The sequence below is a fragment of the Oncorhynchus gorbuscha genome, unplaced genomic scaffold (assembly GCF_021184085.1).
Source record: "Oncorhynchus gorbuscha isolate QuinsamMale2020 ecotype Even-year unplaced genomic scaffold, OgorEven_v1.0 Un_scaffold_473, whole genome shotgun sequence".
Classification (NCBI taxonomy): Eukaryota; Metazoa; Chordata; class Actinopteri; order Salmoniformes; family Salmonidae; genus Oncorhynchus; species Oncorhynchus gorbuscha.
In genome coordinates, this window is record NW_025745306.1 from 62,039 (window position 1) to 75,000 (window position 12,962).

At 51.1% G+C, this 12,962-nt stretch overlaps 1 protein-coding gene across 1 annotated transcript in view; it reads right to left on the reverse strand.

Annotated features, from left to right (window-relative positions):
• LOC124018320 (LIM domain only protein 7-like) overlaps positions 1–12,962 on the reverse strand; it is a 61,342-nt gene that overhangs the window by 45,773 nt on the left and 2,607 nt on the right. The window contains 9 exon segments of the mRNA XM_046333594.1: positions 2,980–3,358; positions 4,275–4,553; positions 4,866–5,025; positions 7,241–7,463; positions 8,249–8,362; positions 9,564–9,594; positions 10,705–10,811; positions 11,404–11,473; positions 12,452–12,522. Of these exon segments, the coding sequence (XP_046189550.1) occupies positions 2,980–3,358; positions 4,275–4,553; positions 4,866–5,025; positions 7,241–7,463; positions 8,249–8,362; positions 9,564–9,594; positions 10,705–10,811; positions 11,404–11,473; positions 12,452–12,522 (1,434 nt within the window).

Here is a 12,962-nt window from a genome sequence, read left to right on the forward strand (position 1 = left end):
GACAGTGTTGTTAACAAAAGGCTAAGCTTGAGAGCTAGCATATTGATTTCATTTCATTTGTGATTTTCATGAATAGTTAACGTTGCGTTATGGTAGTGGGCTTGAGGCTGTAGTCATGATCCCAGATCCGGGTTGGCTCGACGCAAGAAGTTAATTGAAATGCATTCCAGGTGAATACCCCATAAAACTGGTTGAGAGAATGCCAAGAGTGTAAAGCTGTCAAGGCAAAGGGTGGCTACTTTGAAGAATCAAATATATTTTAATTAGTTTAACACTTTGCTTACTACATGATTCCATGTGTTATTTCATTGTTTGTCTTAACTATTATTGTACAATGTAACAAATAGTAAAAATAAAATAACCCAAACTGTGTAGAAACACGAGCGAATGTTGTAAATATGAGGTTATTTTTTATCCTCCAAAAGGGTGATGGCCTCTATTATTGTTAAACGTCTAAAACGTATTAAATGCTCTGGTTAGCTAATTTAGTAGTTAGTTAGCTACCTACCTGGCTAAGTGGTTAGCTAATTTAGTAGCTAGTTAGCTACCTACCTAGCTAATTCAGTAGCTAGTTAGCTACCTAGCTAAGTGGTTAGCTTCTTCCAAAATCAAGCTTTGCCTGATAACATAATCCCCTCCTGGATCAAGATCCTTGCAGTCTAATATTTGCTTTGTGCATGCAGCAAAGTGAGAAGCATTTTTTTTTTATTACTTGTAGAACTTCAATAGTTGGGATGTCTGTCCAGCAAATAGATTAAGTCTGAGACAATAAAAATGTTTGCAATGCGTCCGTTAGCATTAAGTTAGCATTCTCTATGGGATTTTACATGTAGTTGTTAGCATTGCTAACCTTCGGGTTACAGAGGCTCAGTGGAGTTTGAAAATGGCAGCCCTTGTGTTCAGTGCCGGTATTACTGAATATCTCAGGATGGATCAAGGTCGGTATGAAGACATGACAATCTGGATACCATACAAGCCTAGTTTAAAATTTACTCATTTGGAAAAAGTTCTCAGTTGCACAAAGCACTGAACTGGGATACAGGGGTGAAGGTGCAGTCGGGATGGGGGTGGCTGGAGGGAGGGAGGGGTGGCTGGCTGGAGGGAGGGAGGTGGAGGGGGTGGCTGGCTGGAGGGAGGGAGGTGGAGGGGGTGGGCGGCTGGAGGGGGGGGGGTGGGCGGCTGGAGGGAGGGGGTGGGCGGCTGGAGGGAGGGGGTGGGGGGCGGCTGGAGGGAGGGAGGGGTGGGCGGGCGGCTGGAAGGAGGGAGGGGGGGCGGGCGGCTGGAAGGAGGGAGGGGGTGGGCGGGCGGCTGGAAGGAGGGAGGGGTGGGCGGCTGGAGGGAGGGAGGGAGGGAGGGAGGTGGTGGGCGGCTGGAGGGAGGGAGGGAGGGAGGTGGAGGGGGTAGCTGGCTGGAGGGAGGGAGGGAGGGAGGTGGAGGGGGTGCAGACAAGACAGGAACAACGAGCCAGGGAGTGATGTCACAGCCTGAATCACCCTGAGGAACCTGTTGTCTTTCGGCTACAAACAGGAGAGAAGAGGGGAAGGAGAGAGAAGGAAAGGGATGAAATTGAGGAAGAGAGGAGATTAACAGGGTAAAATCAACAGGAAGGAAAACAGGACGTGGAAAAAAAATGGAAATTCCTCAATGTTGAGAAAATGAACTGACATGGTGAAAAGCAGAGCAAAGCGTTGATGTAAAAGTTTGGGGATTCTGGTTCCCTCACACAGGGGATTACAGGGAGAGGCTCTTAATGATTAGCATTGAGGTATTCTGGTTCTCTCACAGGGGATTACAGGGAGAGGCTCTTAATGATTAGCATTGAGGTATTCTGGTTCTCTCACAGGGGATTACAGGGAGAGGCTCTTAATGATTAGCATTGAGGTATTCTGGTTCTCTCACATGGGATTACACGGGGAGGCTCTTAATGATTAGCATTGAGGTATTCTGGTTCTCTCACAGGGGATTACACGGAGAGGCTCTTAATGATTAGCATTGAGGTATTCTGGTTCTCTCACAGGGGATTACACGGAGAGGCTCTTAATGATTAGCATAGAGGTATTCTGGTTCTCACACAATTGTTCAACACCAAACGTCAGCATCAAGCATTATCCAAACCCAGCTTAAGTCTAACCCAGCCATGGCACAAAACCCACATCTACCTGTACCAGGGTTAGGGATAGAGTCAGGATTATTCAAACCCAGTCCCTGTAACAGGGTTAGGGGTGGAGTCAGGATTATTCAAACCCAGTTCCTGTACCAGGGTTAGGGATAGAGTCAGGATTATTCAAACCCAGTTCATGTACCAGGGTTAGGGGTGGAGTCAGGATTATTCAAACCCAGTTCCTGTACCAGGGTTAGGGATAGAGTCAGGATTATTCAAACCCAGTTCCTGTACCAGGGTTAGGGATAGAGTCAGGATTACTCAAACCCAGTTCCTGTACCAGGGTTAGGGATAGAGTCAGGATTACTCAAACCCAGTTCATGTACCAGGGTTAGGGGTGGAGTCAGGATTATTCAAACCCAGTTCCTGTACCAGGGTTAGGGATAGAGTCAGGATTATTCAAACCCAGTTCATGTACCAGGGTTAGGGGTGGAGTCAGGATTATTCAAACCCAGTTCCTGTACCAGGGTTAGGGATAGAGTCAGGATTATTCAAACCCAGTTCCTGTACCAGGGTTAGGGATAGAGTCAGGATTACTCAAACCCAGTTCCTGTACCAGGGTTAGGGGTGGAGTCAGGATTATTCAAACCCAGTTCCTGTACCAGGGTTAGGGATAGAGTCAGGATTATTCAAACCCAGTTCATGTACCAGGGTTAGGGGTGGAGTCAGGATTATTCAAACCCAGTTCCTGTACCAGGGTTAGGGATAGAGTCAGGATTATTCAAACCCAGTTCATGTACCAGGGTTAGGGATAGAGTCAGGATTATTCAAACCCAGTTCCTGTACCAGGGTTAGGGGTAGAGTTAGGATTATTCAAACCCAGCCACATCCCACAGTAACGGGACAGATCCAGACCTCAATCTGTACATCTTGTGGTACCAGGGTCTCCTCTGTGAGCCCAGCCTGATGGTCCTGACGTGCACCTCCTCCTCGGGAGTCCAATAGCGGGGCAGGAAGCGGTTGTAGCCAGGGTTGGAGGTCGTCTGGTGGAGGGCTAGTTCCAACCGCCGAGCGTACAGATCATCTTTGACAGGGTCAGGATCCTCTCGCCCCTCCTCAGAGTCTTCCTCACATAGCTCCATCACGAGGAGTTCCTCGTCGATGGAGCGCTCCACCTCGGAGAAGAGGGTGGGGGTGATGGAAGACGGGGGGTCGTGGAACGGGTTGGGAGGAAACGGAGACGCTGCAGTACTGCTGCTGTTGAACCAGAGGACAGACCGGGACAGCAGTCCGTGTTAACAGTGGACATTCCCAATACAAAAGCACAGCGAGTCCCTTACAGCGAGGCGTCGAGTAAAGAGTTAGGAGCACTGGTCACACAACGCTGTGGAACTGCTGCTAACCAGTGCCGTCTGTGTTATAGTAGTCGTCAACACTGAGGTGGACAATACGCCAACTAAACACTGTCACAAGCACCCAGGGCTTCGGGTAGAATTAGGAGCAGCCACACCTTTCACAGTTCAACACTACATACCCATGTTGAGCACGATCAGGGTTAGTGGAAACAACAGCTAGCTCTGTTCCAGGAATGTGATGGAAACAGGCAAACTACTTCATCGTATTTCACCAAACTTGTTTGTTGGAGCCTAAAGGGTACAAAGACAGACCCAGAGTAAACAAACCACCTGTGGCAGTTGAAGAAAATGAAATGTCAGTAATCCAGACAAACGTCAAGCCTCACGCTAGTTGTTTTATTAGCCGTTAGCTTGACAACAGGACCGGCCTCACGCTAGTTGTTTCAGTAGCCGTTAGCTTGACAACAGGACCGGCCTCACGCTAGTTGTTTCAGTAGCCGTTAGCTTGATGACAGGACCGGCCTCACGCTAGTTGTTTCAGTAGCCGTTAGCTTGATGACAGGACCGGCCTCACGCTAGTAGTTTTATTAGCCGTTAGCTTGATGACAGGACCGGCCTCATGCTAGTTGTTTCAGTAGCAGTTAGCTTGATGACAGGACCGGCCTCATGCTAGTTGTTTCAGTAGCTGTTAGCTTGACGACATGACCGGCCTCATGCTCGATGTTTCAGTAGCTGTTAGCTTGATGACAGGACCGGCCTCATGCTAGTTGTTTCAGTAACCGTTAGCGTGATGACAAGACCGGCCTCATGCTAGTTGTTAGCCGTTAGCGTGATGACAATCAGAACGCTGATGTAAAGCCATTAAACACGAACGCCTCTCTCTGTCTGACCTGGGAGAGAACACTGCGGTGTGTCTGGGAGGGGAGTCAATCCTAAACAGGCGAGGGCTTCCAGTCCACAGCCTCAACGTGCCCTGCGGGCTCATGGGTACCGCAAAATTTGTGGGCGCGGCTGGTGAAGGGGAGCGGAACCGTCGACTGGCCAGGTCGTCCACGACGACGTCAGGCTGGGGCCGGTCGGCGTCTGAGTCGCTGTCGCTATGGTAAGCAAATCAGCAATCAGTTAGGTCAACAACATGAGGTTCGTAATGTGACAATGTTTTTATTTTATTTTTTTATAATCGATTCCAACTTCCTGGAATGTAGAAAACACGTCGACGTGCATTACATCAGCACGTCGACGTGCATTACATCAGCACGTTGACAACGGAGCTGAATAGAAACCTCCACACCATGCAAATTCAACTAGCAGAAAACTAAACGTGGTCCTCAGGTAAAGCAACTAACTAAACGAAGATGAACAATTATTCTTTAAAAAACAGTCATTGGGTAGGTATGACATCACAGTACCTGGTGAGGGGGCTCGGGAGGCAGCCCTTAAATCGGTTTTCCTCACGCGTCTTCCTATGGAAGGGTGCAGGTACGTTGCCCCAGTTCCTCAGTCCCGATTCTCTGCCCTCCGTCGCCTTCATCCTAAAAGAGTTCTCCGCCTCCACGTCACTGCTGGAGTCTGGGGAGAAGAGAAGGGAGGGAGAGGAGGGAGAGAAGGCACCGAACCTAGACAGCCGCCAGAGAGAAGGCACCGAACCTAGACAGCCGCCAGAGAGAAGGCACCGAACCTAGACAGCCGCCAGAGAGAAGGCACCGAACCTAGACAGCCGCCAGAGAGAAGGCACCGAACCTAGACAGCCGCCAGAGAGAAGGCACCGAACCTAGACAGCCGCCAGAGAGAAGGCACCGAACCTAGACAGCCGCCAGAGAGAAGGCACCGAACCTAGACAGCCGCCAGAGAGAAGGCACCGAACCTAGACAGCCGCCAGAGAGAAGGCACCGAACCTAGACAGCCGCCAGAGAGAAGGCACCGAACCTAGACAGCCGCCAGAAGAAGGCACCGAACCTAGACAGCCGCCAGAGAGAAGGCACCGAACCTAGACAGCCGCCAGAGAGAAGGCACCGAACCTAGACAGCCGCCAGAGAAGGCACCGAACCTAGACAGCCGCCAGAGAGAAGGCACCGAACCTCAGACAGCCGCCAGAGAGAAGGCACCGAACCTAGACAGCCGCCAGAGAGAAGGCACCGAACCTAGACAGCCGCCAGAGAGAAGGCACCGAACCTAGACAGCCGCCAGAGAGAAGGCACCGAACCTAGACAGCCGCCAGAGAGAAGGCACCGAACCTAGACAGCCGCCAGAGAGAAGGCACCGAACCTAGACAGCCGCCAGAGAGAAGGCACCGAACCTAGACAGCCGCCAGAGAGAAGGCACCGAACCTAGACAGCCGCCAGAGAGAAGGCACCGAACCTAGACAGCCGCCAGAGAGAAGGCACCGAACCTAGACAGCCGCCAGAGAGAAGGCACCGAACCTAGACAGCCGCCAGAGAGAAGGCACCGAACCTAGACAGCCGCCAGAGAGAAGGCACCGAACCTAGACAGCCGCCAGAGAGAAGGCACCGAACCTAGACAGCCGCCAGAGAGAAGGCACCGAACCTAGACAGCCGCCAGAGAGAAGGCACCGAACCTAGACAGCCGCCAGAGAGAAGGCACCGAACCTAGACAGCCGCCAGAGAGAAGGCACCGAACCTAGACAGCCGCCAGAGAGAAGGCACCGAACCTAGACAGCCGCCAGAGAGAAGGCACCGAACCTAGACAGCCGCCAGAGAGAAGGCACCGAACCTAGACAGCCGCCAGAGAGAAGGCACCGAACCTAGACAGCCATCAGAGAGAAGGCACCGAACCTAGACAGCCATCAGAGAGAAGGCACCGAACCTAGACAGCCATCAGAGAGAAGGCACCGAACCTAGACAGCCATCAGAGAGAAGGCACCGAACCTAGACAGCCATCAGAGAGAAGGCACCGAACCTAGACAGCCATCAGAGAGAGGCACCGAACCTAGACAGCCATCAGAGAGAAGGCACCGAACCTAGACAGCCATCAGAGAGAAGGCACCGAACCTAGACAGCCATCAGAGAGAAGGCACCGAACCTAGACAGCCATCAGAGAGAAGGCACCGAACCTAGACAGCCATCAGAGAGAAGGCACCGAACCTAGACAGCCATCAGAGAGAAGGCAACGAACCTAGACAGCCATCAGAGAGAAGGCAACGAACCTAGACAGCCATCAGAGAGAAGGCAACGAACCTAGACAGCCATCAGAGAGAAGGCAACGAACCTAGACAGCCATCAGAGAGAAGGCAACGAACCTAGACAGCCAACGGTGGAGCAGCATTAGGGAGCATCCCTAACAGGGTCCCAAATTGAGCCCTATTCCCTACGTAGTGCACTACTAATAGGGCTCTGGTTTATAGTAGTGCACTACGTAGGGAATAGGGCGTCTCTAGTCTATAGTAGTGCACTACGTAGGGAATAGGGCTCTAGTCTATAGTAGTGCACTACGTAGGGAATAGGGTGTCTCTAGCGTCCTGCGCCCCACCTCTGGCCCGCTCCAGGCATGAGCCCATTATCAAACCCGTGTGGAACCAGATGGAATGTCTCACCGAGAGGAGAAAGCTGGCAGGACGGGGGGGAAAGGCCGTGGCCTTAAGCACGTCCTTCTCTGGGCAGAGAGACATTCCTGACAGTGACTACTAATATTGTGACCGTTAACTTCGGATTCTGTTGGTAGCGCATTTTCGTATCGACCGGTAAACTCCCCACATCCTGCGTTGACCGTAATTCTGACTAAAAACCAGCCAACGCTGTCGACTACAACAACATATTCCAGTCGTTACCTTCGCTGCCGGCCCTCAGGATGGAGTCAGAGATATAGCTGAGGGTACGGGACTCCGCCGAGTCAAAGCTCAGGGCCGAGTTCAAGCTCTCTACGGAGTCCTCTCTGCTGTAGCCGGGTGTCTGGGACCGGGTTAGAGGCAGCAGCTCATCATCCCTCTCTGGGTAGATCACATCACTGTAGTCCCTGTCTGTTATACTGCCTCTGGGGGTTTCTTCTAGAGCCTGGGACACACAGGGGACACACAGGGGACACAGGGGACACACAGGGAGATACATTTTTATTTAGCTTTGAGTTTGCATGTTTATAAATATCCATTGGTTCAGTTGTACAGGGCAAAGTACATGTATTAGCCCCAGGTGTGGGGTACAGACAGAGGAGCAGTACCACAGACAGGGATAAACCCAGTGGGTTCAGGTCTGGGGTACAGACAGAGGAGCAGTACCACAGACAGGGATAAACCCAGTGGGTTCAGGTCTGGGGTACAGACAGAGGAGCAGTACCACAGACAGGGATAAACCCAGTGGGTTCAGGTCTGGGGTAGACAGATAAACCCAGTGGGTTCAGGTCTGGGGTACAGACAGATAAACCCAGTGGGTTCAGGTGTGGGGTACAGACAGATAAACCCAGTGGGTTCAGGTGTGGGGTACAGACAGAGATAAACCCAGTGGGTTCAGGTCTGGGGTACAGACAGAGATAAACCCAGTGGGTTCAGGTCTGGGGTACAGACAGAGATAAACCCAGTGGGTTCAGGTGTGGGGTACAGACAGAGATAAACCCAGTGGGTTCAGGTCTGGGGTACAGACAGAGATAAACCCAGTGGGTTCAGGTCTGGGGTACAGACAGAGCAGTACCACACCATAGAGCTAAGCTTAGTGGTCCCTAGAAGGCCTTGAGGTTGAGCTGAGGGTTAAGGTGAGGGAGCGTGTTACCTTGGACAGAGCGATGCCCAGTAGTCCCTCGAATGCTTTGAGGTTGAGCTGAGGGTTAAGGTGAGGGAGCGTGTTACCTTGGACAGAGCGATGCCCAGTAGTCCCTCGAATGCTTTGAGGTTGAGCTGAGGGCCAGAGTAGAAGGGATCCGCCTGGGCCTTCCGACCCAGCCAGTAGATGGTGATTAGAACCTGGAGGAGAGATCACAGCTTTGGGCGGGAACTTTATCTTTCATCATTATGTAGAGGACAGGCCGCTCCCAGTCACGACGTAGACTAGAGAACAGTCGCAGCAGCGCCGCTCCCCGTCACGACGTAGACTAGAGAACAGTAGTAGCAGGGCCGCTCCCCGTCACAACGTAGACTAGAGAACAGTAGTAGCAGGGCCGCTCCCCGTCACAACGTAGACTAGAGAACAGTAGTAGCAGGGCCACTCCCCGTCACGACGTAGACTAGAGAACAGTAGTAGCAGGGCCGCTCCAAATAGACTTGAGAACAGTAGTAGCAGGGCCGCTCCAAATAGACTAGAGAACAGTAGTAGCAGGGCCGCTCCAAATAGACTAGAGAACAGTAGTAGCAGGGCCGCTCCAAATAGACTAGAGAACAGTAGTAGCAGGGCCGCTCCCCGTCACAACGTAGACTAGAGAACAGTAGTAGCAGGGCCACTCCCAGTCACGACGTAGACTAGAGAACAGTAGTAGCAGGGCAGCTCCCCGTCACGACGTAGACTAGAGAACAGTAGTAGCAGGGCCGCTCCCCGTAGACTAGAGAACAGTAGTAGCAGGGCCGCTCCCCGTAGACTAGAGAACAGTAGTAGCAGGGCCGCTCCAAATAGACTAGAGAACAGTAGTAGCAGGGCCGCTCCAAATAGACTAGAGAACAGTAGTAGCAGGGCCGCTCCAAATAGACTAGAGAACAGTAGTAGCAGGGCCGCTCCCCGTAGACTAGAGAACAGTAGTAGCAGGGCCGCTCCAAATAGACTAGAGAACAGTAGTAGCAGGGCCGCTCCAAATAGACTAGAGAACAGTAGTAGCAGGGCCGCTCCAAATAGACTAGAGAACAGTAGTAGCAGGGCCGCTCCCCGTAGACTAGAGAACAGTAGTAGCAGGGCCGCTCCAAATAGACTAGAGAACAGTAGTAGCAGGGCCGCTCCCCGTAGACTAGAGAACAGTAGTAGCAGGGCCGCTCCCCGTAGACTAGAGAACAGTAGTAGCAGGGCCGCTCCCCGTAGACTAGAGAACAGTAGTAGCAGGGCCGCTCCCCGTAGACTAGAGAACAGTCGCAGCAGGGCTGTTACACAGTGAGAGAGTCTGCGATGGGAATTAGGACAGTTCCAAGTTACAGCTCAATACCTTTCAGTGAACACAAACAATTCAAGTAGAAACCCACTTACGTTTTTCAGCCTCCTTTTGCTCTCTGCACACCTGAGAAGAAAATGAGATCTTAGTCCGAGCAAAGACGGCACACACTGACAAACGTTTACCCCTGGCTTCTCACTAAACAAAAAGGTGATCTATTATAGACAGTCTATAAAATATTATTCTGTTTAAATAGTCACTCTGATAGGACTCATGCGAAACACCACACTGGACTACTCATCTAGCCACGTGATTTAGCTGCCAAGTCAAAACAACCCACTATCAACACCATGCAATCAGTGATAACACAGAACTGGCTGTATAACCCGATATACACAACCACAGGCCAGTGTGCGCAGCATGTCATTAGTGAGTCCAGTCCGTGTACACTAACGTTCCAACCAGTGAGACGCTGGCCAATAAATACATTAAACACCGTCTAACGTCACTGGCACCGTCTAACGTCACTGGCACCGTCTAACGTCACTGGCACCGTCTAACGTCACTGGCACCGTCTAACGTCACTGGCACCGTCTAACGTCACTGGCACCGCCTAACGCCACTGGCACCGTCTAACGCCACTGGCACCGCTAACGTCACTGGCACCGTCTAACGCCACTGGCACCGTCTAACGTCACTGGCACCGTCTAACGCCACTGGCACCGTCACGCCAGGCACCGTCTAACGTCACTCACCGTCTAGGGCACCGTCTAACGCCACTGGCACCGCCTAACGCCATGGCACAACGGGCACCGTCTAACGTCACTGGCACCGTCTAACGTCACTGGCACCGTCTAACGTCACTGGCACCGTCTAACGTCACTGGCACCGTCTAACGTCACTGGCACCGTCTAACGTCACTGGCACCGTCTAACGTCACTGGCACCGTCTAACGTCACTGGCACCGTCTAACGTCACTGGCACCGTCTAACGTCACTGGCACCGTCTAACGTCACTGGCACCGTCTAACATCACTGGCACCGTCTAACATCACAGGCACCGTCTAACATCACAGGCACCGTCTAACATCACAGGCACCGTCTAACATCACAGGCACCGTCTAACATCACTATAAGTCCAGCAGCTGGGGATGAAAACCATATTAATCCTTCACTTCCATTTGATTTGTTCTACATAATAATAATATATATATTGACCAAATAAAAGGAGTTGTACCTGAGTGTGGCGCGTGTGGACAGGTCCTGCAGGTCTCCAGGATGAAACAGCTGAGCCTCGTGTAGACCGAGTGTCCCACACGCTCTCAGAAACACATTCACATTGTCCTGGAGGAGAGGGGAGGTGGAGGGGCAGAGAGGAGAGGGGCAGAGAGGGGAGGGGCAGTACTGGGAGTTACCATACAGAACAATCAGAAGACTTGGCCTAAGGATGATCATGTGACTGGTGGGAGGAGTCTCTTAATAGCTTTCCAGGATCCTTTCCAAACAGGTGGAACCTTGACTGTTTGACCTCTGAACCAAATGTGTTGAGCAGCCCCACTCAGCCCCACTCAGCCCCACTCAGCCCCACTCAGCCCCACTCAGCCCCACTCAGCCCCACTCAGCCCCACTCAGCCCCACTCAGCCCCACTCAGCCCCACTCAGCCCCACTCAGCCCCACTCAGCCCCACTCAGCCCCACTCAGCCCCACTCAGCCCCACTCAGCCCCACTCAGCCCCACTCAGCCCCACTCAGCCCTGTCATGTTCATCACATCACTAGATCCTCAAGACAGTTTCAGATCTGTCACACTAAGCAGGAAACCACAGAGGACGACTTCCTGAAAGACCCGGGTCGTCTAACTACTGTCACCCCGGCAGACAACAGATCCCTCTGCCTTCTCATATGAAATGTAGAACGGCTACACGCAGTGAACTCACCAGTCCGGCCATTGGAGTAGACAGCGTGTTCACCCTCTTAATAAGGCCTGGTTTCAACTGGTTGATTAGACTGAGAAAGGGAGGGACAGAGGGAAGAACAGACGAGTTAGACAGCGTGACCATCGACCACACCAGGACCTGGTACTTAAACCACTAAGGTGTGTATAGAACCACAGCCTATGGGATTCATTCATTACTACTGGCAGAGCAAGACTCCATTCTCCATATATATACACTACAGTTCCCATAATACTCACTGGCAGAGCAGGACTCCATTCTCCAGATATAGACACTACAGTTCCCATAATACACCCTGGCAGAGCAGGACTCCAGATAAATACACTACAGTTCCCATAATACTCACTGGCAGAGCAGGACTCCATTCTCCAGATAAATACACTACAGTTCCCATAATACACCCTGGCAGAGCAGGACTCCATTCTCCAGATAAATACACTACAGTTCCCATAATACTCACTGGCAGAGCAGGACTCCATTCTCCAGATAAATACACTACAGTTCCCATAATACTCACTGGCAGAGCAGGACTCCATTCTCCAGATAAATACACTACAGTTCCCATAATACACCCTGGCAGAGCAGGACTCCATTCTCCAGATAAATACACTACAGTTCCCATAATACTCACTGGCAGAGCAGGACTCCATTCTCCAGATAAATACACTACAGTTCCCATAATACTCACTGGCAGAGCAGGACTCCATTCTCCAGATAAATACACTACAGTTCCCATAATACTCACTGGCAGAGCAGGACTCCATTCTCCAGATAAATACACTACAGTTCCCATAATACTCACTGGCAGAGCAGGACTCCATTCTCCAGATAAATACACTACAGTTCCCATAATACTCACTGGCAGAGGAGGACTCCATTCTCCAGATAAATACACTACAGTTCCCATAATACTCACTGGCAGAGCAAGACTCCATTCTCCAGATAAATACACTACAGTTCCCATAATACTCACTGGCAGAGCAGGACTCCATTCTCCAGATAAATACACTACAGTTCCCATAATACTCACTGGCAGAGCAGGACTCCATTCTCCAGAGCAGAGCGGAAGTTGTTGCTTCCGAATGATTTATTTGTCACTTCCTATATACAGGAAGAGGAAAGAACACAATACCACTGTCACATTTTAGATAAACTAACATGCAAGTGTAATTTTTTTTTAAACTAAATGTCCTCTTGGATCACAGATTATGATCTATACTTACCTAGTGCATAATTATGTTTGTTTAAATCAGATTTGCATTTTACCACAATTTTTTACTAAGTTCTCATTGCTGTTACAGTCCAAAAAGTAATAAACAAATCAATATTTCATATGTTTTTAAACATGGCTCCTTATGAAAAGGTCTGAGACAACAGGAAATTGAGAGAGAGCCCCAAGCGGGGGGGATACACAGAGAGAGAGAGCCAAGCGGGGGGATACACAGAGAGAGAGAGCCAAGCGGGGGATACACAGAGAGAGAGAGCCAAGCGGGGGATACACAGAGAGAGAGAGCCAAGCGGGGGATACACAGAGAGAGAGC